At 43.5% G+C, this 19,511-nt stretch overlaps 2 protein-coding genes across 4 annotated transcripts in view; one reads left to right on the forward strand and one right to left on the reverse strand.

The window, feature by feature from the left end:
• LOC311522593 (uncharacterized protein) overlaps window positions 1-7,448 on the forward strand; it is a gene marked incomplete at its 5' end in the record, with an annotated part of 91,179 nt that extends 83,731 nt beyond the window's left edge. Inside the window, 2 exons of the mRNA XM_084632065.1 lie at window positions 5,790-5,863; window positions 7,336-7,448. Of these exons, the coding sequence (XP_084488191.1) occupies window positions 5,790-5,863; window positions 7,336-7,344 (83 nt within the window). The 3' untranslated portion in view covers window positions 7,345-7,448. The remainder of the gene's footprint in view (window positions 1-5,789; window positions 5,864-7,335) is intronic.
• BEGAIN (brain enriched guanylate kinase associated) overlaps window positions 1-19,511 on the reverse strand; it is a 526,866-nt gene that overhangs the window by 333,386 nt on the left and 173,969 nt on the right. The window lies entirely within an intron of this gene.

The raw sequence follows: 19,511 nt of genomic DNA on the forward strand, positions 1-19,511 counted from the left end.
CTTCTGCAGACAGTAAAGAATATTAAAATCTTCCAGGCCAAATGGTCAGCCCCAACCTCCAATTCGATGCTCTTGCATTTGCCTGCATTTTGCTGATGCAGAGAGTCATTTCTGCCGTCAGTCAAGCCCAGCTGCTCATTTTTGGCCTTATCCTGAAAGGTGCAGAGCAGCAGCTGAGCACTGAAAACTGGGAAAGGGCCCAATTCCGGGCAACTGGAGTTTGGCCATTGGCTTCAATTGGTAAAAGAGACATTGGTGCGTTGGCTTCCGTGGGAGGTGCGTTTGTTCAGTTCTGTGCAGGATTAGTCCATTTCTGTGTACAAATAGCATTATATGTCTACAAAATGGGTGCAAGTCCAGTTTAGTAAGGGGCAAAGCTGGGTCCACAAAACTGGAGGTCAGTTCACCCTCCCTATATTTGCCATGACTTTTACAATATCTTAAGGGGTATTTTTAATCTTTAGATCATGATCTTAAAAAAGAACTCTGGATGGGTTCTGTGGCATACCAAAATTTGAGCAATTCTGAAATTAGACTACTTCTGAAGCCAACTGGAAATACATTCTTGCATTTTGCCCATTTTTGTTACTCAAAAATAGGTTTATATATGAGTGTAGCTCGTAGGTCTTTGAAAAGCATCAGTAATATGACCTGCCATCCATTTCTCTTGCTGATTTTTTTCTCTAAACCCCCTGTTTAAAACTCCATGACTGAAGTGCTGTATGAGAACATTTAGTTTCAATACTCAGTGTGAACCACTTATTTTAACTGTATTTTTAAAATGTTCCTATCTGTATAGTCTACTTATTTTATTTTAAATTATCAACAGGCTTAAAAGGGTGCCTATTCATGTGCTGTAGGTGTCCTTAATGTAACATAGCTTAAAAGTGCACACTAAACCCCGCATTCCGAGCTGACCTATCACAAATTCCCCACCTACCTGCTCAAACAATTCCACATCCTTACAATTAACGTTATAATTCTCCATGTTCAAATGTCTGGGGGTGGGGGGAATGAGCCTTGCATGTCCTGAAGGTCTTCTGATTTGAGGCTGTTTCAGACCAAGGCTCTAGATGAATGTAGGTGAAAAGCCAAGATTTCTAAAAGAGCTCAAGATCTGTTTTCTTTTGTTTTTGTTTTCATTCGCAGCTGGGGCTAGATTTTCAAAAGTACCCAGCAGCAATCATTATGACATTCGTGGCCTACGTTCTCAAAAGAGCATGCTGAGTTCTTTTGAAAATCTAACTCTAAACAATATTGTTATAAGCTGGTTAAATCATATGTGATGAGTTGAAACTGTGTAGAGATTGATCAGTGTGAACACACCCGTCAATTAAATAGCCGTGAGGATAGCCTCGCCCGGGAGTTTTGGAATGAGTGCGTGGATGGGCTTTGTTGTGTATTGTCTGGTTTACACTTAAAAGGCTGCATCAGCGCAGTTGCAGCATTTCAGTGAAGACTCTCCCTACACCGCCAGGATAGCTTCTCCCATTGGCATAGTTAATCCACCTCACTGAGAGGTGGTAGAAGCTCTCCAGTCGACATAGCAGTGTCTACATGGGGAGGGAAGCCTAGGTCGGTATAATTATGTTGCTTAGGGATGTGGAATTTTCACACACTTGAGTGACATTGATATACAAATATAGGTCTGTAGTGTAGACCTGGCTAGTGTGCAGGTGAGGAAAGGCAGAATAGAGAGAAACTAAGAGACACAGGTAGCTTGAAGGAGCAGCAAACTGAAAGCATGATGTATGACCCTGCAAGAACTAGGTTCACCGGGGGAAGGAGACCAAAGCCCTGAGGTAAGTGGGGAAGTGGGATACCGGGAGGAAGCACGAGCACACGAGAGGGCAGGGCTCCTGCATCATACTGAGAAAGAGGGATGATCAGCGAGTTATCTCAAGTGCCTATACACAAATGCAAGAAGCCTGGGAAACAAGCAGGGAGAACTTGAAGTCCTGGCACAGTCAAGGAATTATGATGTGATTGGAGTAACAGAGACTCAGTGGGATAACTCACATGACTGGAGTACTGTCATGGATGGATATAAACTGTTCAGGAAGGACAGGCAGGGCAGAAAAGGTGGGGGGGTTACACTGTATGTAAGGGAGCAGTATGACTGCTCAGAGCTCTGGTATGAAACTGCAGAAAAACCTGAGTGTCTCTGGATTAAGTTTAGAAGTGTGAGCAACAAGGGTGATGTCGTGGTGGGAGTCTGCTATAGACCACCGGACCAGGGGGATGAGGTGGACGAGGCTTTCTTCCGGCAACTAACAGAAGTTACTAGATCACAGGCCCTGGTTCTCATGGGAGACTTCAGTCACCCTGATATCTGTTGGGAGAGCAATACAGCGGTGCACAGACAATCCAGGAAGTTTTTGGAAAGCATAGGGGACAATTTCCTGGTGCAAGTGCTGGAGGAACCAACTAGGGGCAGAGCTCTTCTTAACCTGCTGCTCACAAACCGGGAAGAATTAGTAGGGGAAGCAAAAGTGGATGGGAACCTGGGAGGCGGTGACCATGAGATGGTCGAGTTCAGGATCCTGACACAGGGAAGACAGGAGAGCAGCAGAATACGGACCCTGAACTTCAGAAAAGCAGACTTTGACTCGCTCAGCGAACTGATGGGCAGGATCCCCTGGGAGAATAACATGAGGGGGAAAGGAGTCCAGGAGAGCTGGCTGTATTTTTAAAGAATCCTTATTGAGGTTACAAGGACAAACCATCCCGATGTGTAGAAAGAATAGTAAATATGGCAGGTGACCAGCTTGGCTTAACAGTGAAATCCTTGCTGATCTCGAACATAAAAAAAAAGCTTACAAGAAGTGGAAGATTGGACAAATGACCACGGAAGAGTATAAAAATATTGCTCAGGGATGCAGGAGTGAAATCAGGAAGGCCAAATCACACCTGGAGTTGCAGCTAGCAAGAGATGTTAAGAGTAACAAGAAGGGTTTCTTCAGGTATGTTAGCAACAAGAAGAAAGTCAAGGAAAGTGTGGGCCCCTTACTGAATGAGGGAGGCAACCTAGTGACAGAGGATGTGGGAAAAGCTAATGTACTCAGTGCTTTTTTTGCCTCTGTCTTCATGAAGAAGGTCAGCTCCCAGACTACTGCACTGGAGAGCACAGCATGGGGAGGAGGTGACCAGCCCTCTGTGGAGAAAGAAGTGGTTCAGGACTATTTAGAAAAGCTGGACGAGCACAAGTCCATGGGGCCGGATGCGCTGTATCCGAGAGTGCTAAAAGAGTTGGCGGATGTGATTGCAGAGCCATAGGCCATTATCTTTGAAAACTCATGGCGATCTGGGGAAGTCCTGGACGACTGGAAAAAGGCTAATGTAGTGCCCATCTTTAAAAAGGGAAGAAGAAGGATCCGGGGAACTACAGGCCAGTCAGCCTCACCTCAGTCCCTGGAAAAATCATGGAGCAGGTCCCCAAGGAATCAATTCTGAAGCGCTTAGAGGAGAGGAAAGTGATCAGGAACAGTCAGCATGGATACACCAAGGGCAAGTCGTGCCTGACTAATCTAATTGCCTTCTACGACGAGATAACTGGCTCTGTGGATGAGGGGAAAGCGGTGGACGTGTTGTTCCTTGACTTTAGTAAAGCTTTTGACACGGTCTCCCACAATATTCTTGCCAGCAAGTTAAAGAAGTATGGGCTGAATGAATAGACTATAAGGTGCATAGAAAGTTAGCTAGATTGTCGGGCTCAACGGGTAGTGATCAATGGCTCCATGTCTAGTTGGCAGCCAGTATCAAGTGGAGTGTCCCAAGGGTTGGTCCTCGGGCCAGTTTTGTTCAATATTTTCATAAATGATCTGGAGGATGGCATGGATTGCACCCTCAGCAAGTTTGCAGATGACACTAAACTGGTAGGAGAGGTAGATACGTTGGAGGGTAGGGATGGGATACAGAGGGACCTAGACAAATTAAAGGATTGGGCCAAAAGAAATCTGATGAGGTTCAACAAGGACAAGTGCAGAGTCCTGCACTTAGGATGGAAGAATCCCATGCATCACTACAGACTAGGGACCGAATGGCTCGGCAGCAGTTCTGCAGAGAAGCACCTAGGGGTTACAGTGGGCGAGAAGCTGGATATGAGTCAACAGTGTGCCCTTGTTGTCAAGAAGGCCACTGGCATTTTGGGCTGTATAAGTAGGGGCATTGCCAGCATATCGAGGGACGTGATCATTCCCCTCTGTTCGACATTGGTGAGGCCTCATCTGGAGTACTGTGTTCAGTTTTGGGCCCTACACTACAGGAAGGATGTGGAAAAATTGGAAAGAGTCCAGCAGAGGGCAACAAAAATGATTAGGGGACTGGAACACATGACTTATGAGGAGAGGCTGAGGGAACTGGGGATGTTTAATCTGCGGAAGAGAAGAATGAGGGGGGATTTGATAGCTGTTTTCAACTACCTGAAAGGGGGTTCCAAAGAGGATGGATCTAGACTGTTCTCAGTGGTAGCTGATGACAGAACAAGGAGTAATGGTCTCAAGTTGCGGTGGGGGAGGTTTAGGTTGGATATTAGGAAAAACTTTTTCACTAGGAGGGTGGTGAAACACTGGAATGCATTACCTAGGGAGGTGGTGGAATCTCCTTGCTTTGAGGTTTTTAAGGTCGGCTTGACAAAGCCCTGGCTGGGATGATTTAGCTGGGGATTGGTCCTGCTTTGAGCAGGGGGTTGGACTAGTTGACCTCCTGAGGTCCCTTCCAACCCTGATATTCTATGATTCTATGAAGAAACCTGAGGAGAGGTTTTTTGGGTTGGGGTGCAGACTGAAAAGTGTGTTCTGGGGGCTGTGAACAAATGACCTGTTTTCTGCTATTTGATTCCTTCTGTGTTTGGAGGCATAGGACTTCATAAATTCTTTGTAAATAAACAAAACTGCATTTAACAACCCCCCACCCCACCCCCCTCAAAAAAACAGACTCACCACTTTCTTCTAACTGGGAAAAAAACCTCTACTAGACCATGAATTTTTGGCTAGCAGCTCAGGTGAAAACGAATAACAATACCATATTTTACCAAAATAGATCTTCCTGCATCTCTTGCCAGTAAAAGGAGTTATTGGTTTGAAAACTGACATAGCAAAGCAAATTCTGGATCTTTAAATCACAGGAAAATGAGGCTAGAAACCTCCACTACGAAGTGGGTAAAGAGCCTTTTCCAGGTGGCTCATTGTGACTTCCATTTTTGCATATCACACTTGTTATTGGGTCCCCCCCATTTTGGTATAGATATATTGCTTCCTTATTAAATGAGCAAATACAAGACTGTTCCTACATGCAATCAGTGAGTGTGTAATCACCACCGTCACTGATCATTCTATTCTGGTCCTATTCTAAAGCAGTCAATTAAAATCGTTACAAAGAAGCCAAAATCAGCTTGGAAGAAGCCTGCGGAGAAAAGTGTGTGTGTGTGTGTGTTGTTGTTTTTTAATAATGACATTTTTGTGTGAATTAAGGACATAAATAGATTCTAGTCCAAGTCAGCATTCAGACAGAGAGCAAGTATATAATCCCCACTGAGACAGTGGTTCATTAGATCAAATTAAGATGCACACCATAGGTTTCACATGGAATGCTGCATTTGGGCACCACTCATAGGTCTTCAGGATGAAAGCCCTGATGGGCACTGTGACACAGCTGGAAAAGGGAGAATTAGAAGGGAGAATGATGTTTATTATCAATCTATTTCCTACATTCTATCTTTAAAACATGACACTCATAAACCAGGTAATATCCTGAGATCCTTACATAATTTGTGCCTTATACTTACGCAGGAAAGCACTCCATGAAGTCAATGAAACCTCAGAATTCAGCCCAGATTGTGCAGTCTAGTGACCATGTGCAGCAGGTATGAAGGAAATGCCCCTGCAAATCCACTGATTTCGATTTGGAGGGTGCCATGAAAACTTACATGTTATGCAAGTAATTTTAAAATAATGATAAATGACATGAGAGCCATGGGTAATCAGAAAGATATACTGTTTCAGATCCCTGGCTGTGTAGTGCAGAAGCTGACAGCAATGGTAAAAAAGAATTAACTGGTATTGTTTCAGGGAATGTGCGTATACCTATTTGACTAACAAAATATATTTTACACCTGATTTATGGTAACAGTCCTTTGAGCGCAGCCAGGGGCACTGTCGATATGTAATAATTAACTGCACAGTTGTTCCTGCTAAGGGCAGCCCTGAATGAGGGGCAATGCTGAGCTGCACTGACCCAGTGGAAGCAAAAGAGAAGTCATGCCTCCAGTGGGTACAGTCCCTTCCAGAGCGCCTCTGCAAAGAGGGCAACCACTCACTATCCATTGCTACTCCACTAACAGAGGTGCTCTGCTGAGCACCTGGCCAGCTCCATCAGCTCTTGGGAAGCTGCTTTCTCTCAAGCACGTGTGGGGTGGCGAGTGCCTGCAAGGGCATATGTGCCCTGAGGCCATGTGCAGGGTGTGAACGGGAGAAGGCTTCTAGAGCCCAGTAATTGGATTAAGGTAATATGAGCTGCACCTGGAGCCTAATATCCTCATCTGCACACCATGGCCAGCCCTTCATTGGGGTGGCAGCGGAAAGGACTGCTTATGCTGTCTGATGGGCTAGTTTAAGACCTGCTGTTGCCTATCTTGGGCAGGCCAGGGCCACCATTCTCTGTCTTCACGCAGTCTATCCTCTGCTCTGGAAGAGAGAATTTAGCCCTCACCCAGGTGAGCACAGGACTGTGTGCGTGTGTGCCCATCCTGCAAATCTATGATGGAGTGGCAGCAGTGAGCCCCAACCCCATACCTACACCTGCAGCCCTTTGCTGGGTGGTGAGGTGGGTTTTAGAGATAACGGCCCAGTAAGATGCATGGGGCAGCTCACCTCTCTGAGCTATTTTTGCAGGTTCTCTGCAGATTTGGCCAGACCCTGTTGCATTGGTTCAACTCAAGCCTCACTTTCAACTTTTTCTTTGCAACTATGGGGACTAGAAACATAAGTATTTTTTTAAATGAAAGCCAAGATTATGGTCTCATCATGTGACCGTTGGAGCTGGGACTGTAGTCTTAGATGCCTGTTCCTTAATCCAGACCCTCCCAACCGTAGGTGCTGGAACTAGGGGTGTGGGAGATGCTACCACACCCTCTGGCTTGAAGTGGTTTCCATTATATACAAAGTTTACAGTTTGGTTCAATGGCTCCCAGTACCCGCATTGTATAAATTGTTCCAGCACCCCTGCTCCCAACCCTATGTATTTGAGTATGTCAATGAACTATACTACTTGGATCTCCTGGTTGCACTGGAAATCAGAGAAATGATGACCCACCAGATGTTCTTTATCTCATTTCAGGAGAACTGAAAAAGCCAGTGGATAGCCAAGTGGAAGGCAAATGCATGCTGTAAGACTACAGCCATAGAAAGAACTTGAAATCAGAGCCGAGCAAACGAGCAACTTGGGTTCAGGGGGCCGAACCCAACAATCTGGGAAAAAAAAAACAGTTTGGTATCAACTGAAAAAGATTTTTTGTTTGTTTTGGTTTTAATCCTTAACAAAATGACCCCCCTCCCACCCGCCAATTTTTGTTTCTGGTCAAACAAAATATTTTGTTCAACTCCCACCCCCAAATTATATCGGGGCACTTTTTATTTCAGGTGTTTCACCTTCCATTTTTTGTTAAAAATTAGCTAAATTGAATCTGGATTAGACCTTTAATAAATAAATTAAGTTTTGCCAAGCCAGATGATGTTTCCCAAGCAATATTTCTTTGGCTCATAGCTATAAAAATGTTGGAATCAACATGGGGAAGAGGCAGATGGGTGCTGACAGCAGATAGGCTGCAAAAAATCTCACAGAGTGAAGAAACAAGATCTCTGTCTGCTTTTTGTACAAGAAAGTGTGGGTGGGCTTAGATGGGGGTAAGGAAGAAAAGGTACTTTTTATTAATCAGTTTGTGAAGAATCTGTATTTGATACACAAACCAGAATAGCTAATAGGCACAAACCAGCAAAATGGGTCAAAAATAAAACTGTGTGTGTGTGTGAGAGAGAGAGATTCCTCCCCTCCTCCCCAAATGTGGTAAGATTGTGATATGAAGCTTGAATGGTTTTGATAATCAGAATCAGACTAGTTCGATCTCAGAGTGTGAATTTTGGATCATCACAAAGATTGTTTATTGTCCTGAGGGTGAAGATGGAATCTGTCAGTGTGATTGGATTCAGCCCATCAACTTAATGATGCATCAAGGGAGCTACAGGGTCCTTCTTGCCAGTGTTTTAGGCTCTCGCGGCTTGCTGGGGGGCAACACACTCTGCCTGGCCTCCAGGCTTGGGGTGGAAAACTCTGCCTGGGGCTATACAATGTTATTACCAGATATTCATGTATTTGCTGTTAGGCATCGGGGGAGGCTCTATTTTTATTAAGTAGGGCGGAAGGAAAATGAAATCTGTATTATTAGTCTTATTTATCAGAGACTGATTAACATCGCCTCCCTGAGGGAGAATGAACAGAAAATTTGTAAGCCCAGAACACACACACAGGGCATTTAATTGCCTTTAGTTAATTTCTTTGAGATTTCTCAATCCAGCAGCACTTCTGGACTGGCAAATTTACAGCCAGCAAATGACTAACCAAAGCCCAGAAAAGTCAGTACACCAAAAATAACTTTCCCAACTTCTCAGAGCTCTGGGGCCAGAGCTCAAGGGACACACCTACTATCAGTTAAAGTGCCTTTATTTAATTAAATGATTAAAGCAGGAATATTCAAAGGAGTCAGCAAGTGCCCAGCTCCTACTGAATCTTAATGGGATTTGGGCAACTAACTCCTTTAGGCTTCTTTGAAATTCCCAGCAAAAAAAAAAAAAAAAAAAAAATTAGATTACTGTGCCCCTCAGTTATGCCCTGGGTTTCCTACCATATTCTTAGCATTCTGGAACCTCACATGCCATCAAGACCTTAATAGTACAGGCCAAGAAGTAAAGTATATGTGTGCATGTACATAGATGGACAGGGCCTCCCCTCCTGAGGTATTTGGTTAGATACATTGTTCCTGTAGCACGCACTGCAGCAGAATCTAAGCAAAGCAGTATAATCTAAAGCAGTTTTCAATCCTCTTGAAAGCCTGAGTCTATCAAAGTAACGTCAACAATATTTTCCAAACCAGTAATTCTGAAAAGGGACTTGACTTCTGTGCCCTTCTGGTGTGGTCAAGAATATGGGATTTGCATGAATTAAATACCAAGGCATGTATCTAACTTTTGGGTTAAATGATTGAGTTAATTTGTCTTTAATTTGAAGCAGAGATGCTCGATGCATATGTTAGAGAAGCTGCTCCATTGCCATTTTTCCCTTCTATAATGCTCCTTTTAGTTGTTCTTTAAAATTGCCAGGCATGCTTGAATATTTCCATGTAAACCCCAGTATTTAGCTCAATTACTAGATTAGACAGTTAAGGATTTTCCTTGTTTTCATTATGACTTTCCCTACAGTAGCACAGTTCTCCACCTGACTCACCAGGGCTGCGGGTAGGGAATGATCCCAATGGGACCATAAAAACATTTTTGTTTGTTTGGTTCTTGGTCACTTGGCACAGAGAAACTGCTACAGAACCCGTGAGAGGACAGCTGGGAGTCATGTCAATACCAAGGACAGTAGATCTCCCTGAGGTGATTTCAGGATCAGTTTGTTCTGTCCTCCCTACGTTCAGGCCCACAGTGTACAAAGCATGATACCTACTGACGTAAGACTAGATGTTTTTGAGGCTAACCAATGAGGTCTACTTTTCTTTGAAACTGACATATTTTCTAGGACAAGCCATCCCTCTGTACCAGCACTGCTCCACAATTGCCACCACAGACCTCTTGGCAGAGGAGTACTTCTGTTTGTATGCACAGGAGGTGCCAGAACAGGTCAAGCAATGACAACAATACATGTTATTTCCCTTGTTCTAATATTCTCCTCAGCGCGGCATTCTTTTCATGAAAATATGCCTTGATAAAATGAGAGTTGCTTTCACCCTTCAGTCATTTGCCCTTTCTGCTTCTCAGAGGAATGAAGAAGAACAGTGAATTTCCAAGAATATCAAATGCATTCCAGGAGGACTATAGAAAGACTTTTAAAGCGTACTTTAAACAAGAACATTATACATGTATTTTCCAGATGCTACCCTGACCCCGTTAAAGCCTAAATTTTCAGGAGCGCCCAAGTTTTTGTGTCCAACTTGAGATGTCTCAAAAGGGTTTTTGTGCGGGGGCGGGGGAGAGGGGATGCTCACCACTTTTTGGAAATCAGATCGATACTTTAAATTGTCTCAGTCAGGGAACCCCAAAACCCAGGCATCCCAAATCATCAGTAATTTATGAAAATGTAGGCCTCTGTTTGGAGATGGTCTCCTTTTAGAGGGTCCCTATCATTAATATGCAAATTGTCTCCCTGCTAATACTTTGGAAGTCTGCTGCTTTGGATTACTCCTAGGTTAAAATCACTTTGTTAGGAGAGACTTAGATATTTGCTTTAGCTGGTGCTGCACAATATCTTAACTTGTTTGTTTCAAAAGTTATTGTGCCCCACTGGGGAATGGCCCGATTTTAGATATCGGCTTGCCCTCCTGGACCTCCAACCTGGGAGCCTTAGCAGATTCATAGAACTGGCCAAAACAAATCTACAGATGACTGAGTTTTCTACTCTCTGCCGCTTGCATTCTATTTTTTAAAAAAAGACTAACATTTACTCACAGCATTTTACTTCTCATGTCAATGAACTCTATATGTCATTCACTGGAAAAACTCCAGTATCCTCTCATGCTTCTAGGCAAATGCTTCCTTTCTCTAGCCCTTTCTTGGCTATTTTGGAAGTCTTCCAAATGGAAGACTTATTCAGCACAAAACAGTGACCTTGTGTGTCTACTGACCAGACCCAAAGAGAGCCCTTTGATTTTCCAATTAGACAATGAGCCAACATTAAAGTTCAGATGCAGATTAAAATACAAACTTTCTCCAAACCCATGTGTTCAGATCTAGGGTATGTTTTAGAGCTAACTTGGTTCCTTTTGTCTATTTACACCAGTTGTGGATATCGCCCCTTGAATTTGACTCACTCCATTGATTCCAGAACAAATACAGTTGGCATAGTAGTGGGTCCTAATAAGGAGTTTGCTTCCATACTGAAGCTGCTAAGGACAGACAAGAGCAAGTGAGACCATCTTAATGTTCTCAATCTGTCAGTGGTCTGTCAATGGGCACAAAGCAATGTCTGTATAATACATTCATATTGTTGTCCATTGATTCAATGGCACTAGGCTTGATTTATACTGACTGGGGATCAGGCCCAAGGTTCATAAATGAACATTGTATGTAATAACTTCTGAATTCCTTTTCCATTCACTTTTTCTGTGTTCACAGATTTCACACTAGACTTGTTGAAGGATCATTATGTCTGCAAGGAATTTAAAATAAAGGATAAGTGTTATCACTCTGCCAATGTTCCAGCAGCAGCTGGGAAGAAACAGAATTCAGAACAAAGAACCATGCTGTCGTGTTCCATTGTACTTTCTTGAGAAATCTTAATCCTAGACTGCTAATACAGAGATACTGATATGAATTTAAGCAAAGTAGGCCAAATTCAGCCCAGGTGTCAAAAGGTGCAACCCTACTGAATTCAGTGTTGCTACACCTGTTTATACCAGAGCCAAATTTGGCCAAGTATATCTTACTTAAAACTGAATACATAGTGGAGTTTATAAAACTGCAATCCTCGCCTTTCCTGAAAGCCAAAACAAGTGAAATTCTATTATTTATAAGACTCAACTCCCACAAGCATAAAACAAAAAGTTTTATGTCAAGTAAAATGAATCCTGAATAGAAAAGGGAATTTAAAAAATAAGTTGCACCTAATTGTGCATGAACTGCAAAGTATATTTAAAAATTAATTTTTTATGTCCCCTTAGTATTTCTGATCCTTATGGTGCTTGCAAACCTAATTTATGACATTGTCAGCATTGGAGGTCAGTCCTACAGACTGTAAACTGGTTCAGATATGCTTTTTACAAACAAGTATGGAGAAAATCATTTGAGTGAAGAGACTTTCTTTCAACAGAAGAATGAGTCCAGGAGAGCTGGTTGTATTTTAAAGAATCCTTATTGAGGTTACAGGAACAAACCATCCCGATGTGTAGAAAGAATAGTAAATATGGCAGGTGACCAGCTTGGCTTAACAGTGAAATCCTTCCTGATCTTGAACACAAAAAAGAAGCTTACAAGACGTGGAAGATTGGACAAATGACCAGGGAAGAGTATAAAAATATTGCTCAGGCATGCAGGAATGAAATCAGGAAGGCCAAATCACACTTGGAGTAGCAGCTAGCAAGTGATGTTAAGAGGAACAAGAAGGGTTTCTTCAGGCATGTTCGCAATAATAGGAAAGTCAAGGAAAGTGTGGGCCCCTTACTGAATGAGGGAGGCAACCTAGTGACAGAGGATGTGGGAAAAGCTAATGTACTCAATGCTTTTTTTGCCACTGCCTTCACGAACAAGGTCAGCTCCCAGACTGCTGCACTGGACAGCACTGCATAGGGAGGAGGCGACCAGCCCTCTGTGAAGAAAGAAGTGGTTCAGGACTATTTAGAAAAGCTGGACGAGCACCAGATGAGCTGCATCCGAGAGTGCTAAAAGAGTTGGCGGATGTGATTGCAGAGCCATTGGCCATTATCTTTGAAAACTCATGGCGATTGGGGGATGTCCCGGAAGACTGGAAAAAGGCCAATGTAGTACTCATCTTTAAAAAAGGGAAGAAGGAGGATCCGGGGAACTACAGGCCAGTCATCCTCACCTCAGTCCCTGGAAAAATCATGGAGCAGGTCCTCAAGGAATCAATTCTGAAGTGCTAAGAGGAGAGGAAACTGATCAGGAACAGTCAGAATGGATTCACCAAAGGCAAGTCATACCTGACTAATCTAATTGCCTTCTGTGACAAGATAGCTGGTTCTGTGGATGAGGGGAAAGCAGTGGACATGTTATTCCTTGACTTTAGCAAAGCTTTTGTTACGGTTTCCCACAGTATTCTTGCCAGCAAGTTAAAGAAGTATGGGCTGGATGAATGGACTATAAGGTGGATAGAAAGCTGGCTAGATCATTGGGCTCAACGGGTAGTGATCAATGGGTCTATGTCTAGTTGGCAGCCGGTATGAAGCAGAGTGTCCCAAGGGTCCATCCTGGGGCCGGTTTTGTTCAGTATCTTCATTAATGATCTTGAGGATGGCGTGGACTGCACCCTCAGCAAGTTTGCAGATGACACTAAACTGGGAGGAGTGGTAGATATGCTGGATGGTAGGGATAGGATACAGAGGGACCTAGACAAATTAGAGGATTGGGCCAAAAGAAATCTGATGAGGTTCAACAAAGACAAGTGCAGAGTCCTGCACTTAGGACGGAAGAATCCCATGCACTGCTACAGACTGAATGGCTCGGCAGCAGTTCTGCAGAAAAGGACCTAGGGGTTACAGTGGATGAGAAGCTGGATATGAGTCAACAGTGTGCCCTTGTTGCCAAGAAGGCCACTGGCATTTTGGGCTGTATAAGTAGGGGCATTGCCAGCAGATCGAGGTACGTGATCGTTCCCCTCTATTCGACACTGATGAGGCCACATCTGGAGTACTGTGTCCAGTTTTGGGCCCCACACTACAAGAAGGATGTGGATAAATTGGAGAGAGTCCAGCGAAGGGCAACAAAAATTATTAGGGGTCTAGAACACATGACTTATGAGGAGAGGCTGAGGGAGCTGGGATTGTTTAGCCTGTAGAAGAGAAGAATGAGGGGGGATTTGATAGCTGCTTTCAACTACCTGAAAGGGGGTTCCAAAGAGGATGGATCTAGACTGTTCTCAGTGGTAGCAGATGACAGAACGAGGAGTAATGGTCTCAAGTTACAGTGGGGAGGTTTAGGTTGGATATTAGGAAAAGCTTTTTCACTAGGAGGGTGGTGAAGCACTGGAATGCGTTACCTAGGGAGGTGGTGGAATCTCCTTGCTTTGAGGTTTTTAAGGTCAGTCTTGACAAAGTCCTGCCTGGGATGATTTAGTTGGGGATTGGTCCTGCTTTGAGCAGGGGATTAGACTAGATGACCTCCTGAGGTCCCTTCCAACCCTGATATTCTCTGATATTGACCAGAATTTGTGTCACTGTTCTAACTTGATGGCTGCATATGCACTCACACATGCATTTTTGGGCACTTTGAGCCTAGGAAATTATGACGCCATCTAGGTGCATCCCTTCATCTGGTGCAAATTTACAACTTACCCCAGTTGAGGATCTGCCTCCCTTGTGCTTTTATGACAAGTTATCAAAGTGTTACGTGACCCCTTTCCCCATTGGTTTCCCACTGTTAATATAGGGCTGATCTCTAATGTGTAGCCCATAGGGCTAGCCTGTGTGCTTGGTAATATACCTTTTCTTATGGGTTTGATTGTTTGTTTTATTATGATAGATTTACAGATTGGCAATAATGCAAGGAACCTATAGGCCACATCCTGTATGTTGAGCTAAAACAAGTTAGAGCACATATGTTCTGAACCTTTACCCTAGATAAGTGATGATGAGTTAAAGCAAATTAGGCCTTTGGCATAGATAGATGGCTACCTAAGTTCATGCCTTCTTTAAACTTAATAGGCACACAACAAAGAACATGGAAAAAGCTGGTTAGGCCAGAAATGACAGATGTGAGACTGAACCAATGGTCATTGATACGTCTGAACATGCCAGCCTATAGAGTAAGCATGCCCTGATATTTTGTGGGTGAGGAAATTGTTTGGACAAGGAAGGTGGGCACATAGAGCTCAGGCTCTATAAGAGCGGCAACCCACCATGTTAGTTAGTTTTAGTCAGGCTTTAAGTTAGCCTTTATCATCTTTCTATAGCTTTTAGCTCTCTAGCTTCTCCTAAATTCTGCACCTCCCACTCGAGAATTGAGGAACCTGGATCATCAGACTCTTTTGGCATGCCAGAGGACAGGCTGATCCTTTGTCTCTTACCACCAGGTTATCAAGGAAGGGTGTGACATGTACTTCTAGAACAATACTATTTCCTTTGTAATTCTTATTAATTACTTTTCCATTTGATTATTATTCCATTTCTCTATAAAAGTTTTTAAGACCGTATTTTGTCATCGGTGTGAATGTCCTCATCATACATCCCAAGGGTCCTTGCAAAACTCTATGTAGCCTGATTCTGGCAAAAGAACCTTTACTCTCTTCTGATCAGATTAATTGGTGAGCCTATAACCCATATTATATAACAATAATATGAATGTCTTGAAATCAGGCAACATTCTCCTATCTATCTATATTAACATAGATTGTCAAATAGTCTGTTTGTAGATACAATGCTTGTTGGGCCTAAATCACAAAATTTGGATCTGGAATAGGATTGAAATCCAAATGTCCCCAGTGTTTTGAGGCAGAGGGTTACTTGGCTCTGGTGCTTAAGTTCAGGCCCATCTTTTGTTTGAAAATCGACCCTTAAAAGTCCAATTATTTTTAAACGAATCTCAGCTGAGCTTCTGTGTGGTTGCAGATGATCAGATTTAGGTATCAACCTGCCTGAATTACAGATGTAACGAAAAAGTTAGAGTCAGCGAGTGGAATTAAAGCCTATGCAGAGGGCCTGGGTAATGACCAGTGCAACATATAAAATTTAAGGTCCATACATCTGTACTATGATGAGTTTTATTTTCTATAAACAAAATTTCTGGGCCAAATTCATCCCTGGTGTAAAAAGATACAACTCCACTGATTTCTGTGGCGTTAAACCAGTGATGAAATTGACCCCATTGTTTTAAATCAGAACTATAAGGCTGGTATGAAATTTTTAAATGAAACTAAAGTTAGAAATTATACTTGCTACTAACAGAATTTTCACTTCTAGGATAACCACTTATTAGTTGTCTCAGTTCTACCTTTTTTATTTGGCTAACTTTCTCTCCTGATTTTGTGTGTGTGTCTGTGTGTGTCTCAATTCTCAAAAAGAAATGCAATCCATCGGATGCATGAAGTGAGCTGTAGCTCACGAAAGCTCATGCTCAAATAAATTGGTTAGTCTCTAAGGTGCCACAAGTACTCCTTTTCTTTTTGCGAATACAGACTAACACGGCTGAAACCTCTCAATTCTCACTCGCCTAGGACAAAGAAAAGCAGTTTTTCATTGTGTGACTATAAAGAGTCCTACAGTCCTACTGTCCTTATCCAGGCAAAACTCCTATTGGCTTCAAAATACATTTCATTGGGCCCAAATTTCACTGTTTGTTTAATTGTTTAGTTAAACATCTGTTAGAGTGATAATAGCACTGAGATTATCAATAAAGAGATTTTCAGCACCTCTTTAGAGAGAAATCTAATCCCCAGCCTAAAACATACACTAGCAGAAACTAGTCTCCAGTGCCACCTGATTCTGTCTTCCGGGCCCCTTTCAGGCCTTGTCTTCACTAGTGGGAAAGGAGAAAAGGTTTGTTCTTTACTAACTAACATTAGGTAACACTAGGTAACTTCACTGCAAACACAGTGAGGACAAGGAAGTCTGCAGGTTTCATGTGAGTCAGCAGATCAAAGTAACTACCCACTAACAACCTACTAACTTGTGTGAAACTGCAAACTATCTTGTCTTCAAGATATCTAATTTGAACTAAGAACACCATTCCTCCCCACCCCTCCCCAGTATAGTCACTGCCTCAGTCAGGTTTCAGAGCTGGGTATGGCACAGATACTTGTTGCTCTGATGGAGAACCTCTTCCTATCTATAGACAAGGAAAACACAACCATCTCACTTGCCCCACAACCTCAGCCGTGCAGAACACAATGCCATCCACAGCCTCAGAAACAACTCTGACATCATAATCAAAAAGGCTGACAAAGGAGGTGCTGTTGTCATCATGAATAGGTCGGAATATGAACAAGAGGCTGCTCGGCAGCTCTCCAACACCACTTTCTACAAGCCATTACCCTCTGCTCTCACTGAGAGTTACCGAAAGAAACTATAGCATTTGCTCAAGAAACTCCCTGAAAAAGCACAAGATCAAATCCGCACAGACACACCCCTGGAACCCCGACCTGGGATATTCTATCTACTACCCAAGATCCATAAACCTGGAAATCCTGGGCACCCCATCATCTCAGGCATTGGCACCCTGACAGCAAGATTGTCTGGCTATGTAGACTCCCTCCTCAGGCCCTACGCTACCAGCACTCCCAGCTATCTTTGAGACACCACTGACTTCCTGAGGAAACTACAATCCAACAGTGATCTTCCTGATAACACCATCCTGGCCACTATGGATGTAGAAGCCCTCTACACCAACATTCCACACAAAGATGGACTACAAGCCGTCAAGAACACTGTCCCCGATAATGTCACGGCTAACCTGGTGGCTGAACTTTGTGACTTTGTCCTTACCCATAACTATTTTACATTTGGGGACAATGTATACCTTCAAATCAGCGGCACTGCTATGGGTACCCGCATGGCCCCACAGTATGCCAACATTTTTATGGCTGACTTAGAACAACGCTTCCTCAGCTCTCATCCCCTAACGTCCCTACTCTACTTGCGCTATATTGATGACATCTTCATCATCTGGACCCATGGAAAAGAAGCCCTTGAGGAATTCCACCATGATTTCAACAATTTCCATCCCACCATCAACCTCAGCCTTGTCCAGTCCACACAAGAAATCCACTTCCTGGACACCACAGTGCTAATAAACGATGGTCACATAAACACCACCCTATATCGGAAACCTACTGACCGCTATTCCTACCTACATCTCTCCAGCTTTCACCCTGACCACACCACATGATCCATTGTCTACAGTGCCAAGCTCTGTGATACAACCGCATTTGCTCCAACCCCTCAGACAGAGACGAACACCTACAAGATCTCTATCAAGCATTCTTACAACTACAATACCCACCTGCGGAAGTGAAGAAACAAATTGATAGAGCCAGAAGAGTTCCCAGAAGTCACCTACTACAGGACAGGCCTAACAAAGAAAATAACAGAACGCCACTAGCCGTCACCTTCAGCCCCCAACTAAAACCCCTCCAACGCATTATCAAGGATCTACAACCTATCCTGAAGGATGACCCAACACTCTCACAAATCTTGGGAGACAGGCCAGTCCTTGCCTACAGACAGCCCCCCAATCTGAAGTGAATACTCACCAGCAACCGCATACCACACAACAGAACCACTAACCCAGGAACCTATCCTTGCCACAAAGCCTGTTGCCAACTGTGTCCACATATCTATTCGGGGACACCATCACAGGGCCTAATAACATCAGCCACACTATCAGAGGCTCGTTCACCTGCACATCCACCAATGTGATATATGCCATCATGTGCCAGCAATGCCCCTCTGCCATGTACATTGGTCAAACTGGACAGTCTCTATGTAAAAGAATAAATGGACACAAATCAGATGTCAAGAATTATAACATTCATAAACCAGTCAGAGAACACTTCAATCTCTCTGGTCACGCGATTACAGACATGAAAGTTGCGATATTCCAACAGAAAAACTTCAAATCCAGACTCCAGCGAGAAACTGTTGAATTGGAATTAATTTGCAAATTGGATACAATTAACTTAGGCTTCAATAGAGACTGGGAGTGGCTAAGTCATTATGCAAGGTAACCTATGCAAGGCAACCCTTGTTTTCCAACCCGCCCCCCCTCCCCCTTCCTCAGACGTTCCTGTTAAACCCTGGATTTGTGCTGGAAATGGCCCACCTTGATTATCATACACATTGTAAGGAGAGTGATCTCTTTAGATAAGCTATTACCAACAGGAGAGTGGGTTTGTGGGGGGGAGGGGGGGAGAAAACCTGGATTTGTGCTGGAAATGGCCCGACTTGATTATCATACACATTGTAAGGAGAGTGATCACTTTAGATAAGCTATTACCAGCAGGAGAGTGGGGTGGGGGGAGAGAAAACCTTTTGTAGTGGTAAACACCCATTTTTTCATGGTTTGTGTGTATAAAAAGATCTTCTGTACTTTCCACAGTATGCATCCAATGAAGTGAGCTGTAGCTCACGAAAGCTTATGCTCAAATAAATTGGTTAGTCTCTAAGGTGCCACAAGTACTCCTTTTCTTTATATTCATCTTGCTGAGCCTCATTGTAGCAGCTGATGCCACTGATTGCCAAATACTCCTCTGCCACCTCCAAGAAACATGAGCCCTGAATGGAAACATTCAGGAATGGGTCGGGTCTTTTCTTTTGCTGAATACACCGTACCATTGTGGTAGATGTTCCTTCACCTCTAGGGCCCTTCCCTGAAGAGTTCCTCGGGCTCAGTCTTCACCTCCATATCATTCAACATATATATGAGGTTGTTGGCTGAAGTGGAAGACAACATGGGGTGAAGTGCAAGCAGTGTACAGATGATGTGCATCGATGCCTGGCTAGAAGATTGTGTCCCATTATTTTGTACTCAGACCAGGTCATAGGGACCCACACATTCATGATCTCCAGTTTTCATTGCTGC

Source organism: Lepidochelys olivacea (genome assembly GCF_965140295.1).
Source record: "Lepidochelys olivacea isolate rLepOli2 genome assembly, chromosome: 6".
Classification (NCBI taxonomy): Eukaryota; Metazoa; Chordata; order Testudines; family Cheloniidae; genus Lepidochelys; species Lepidochelys olivacea.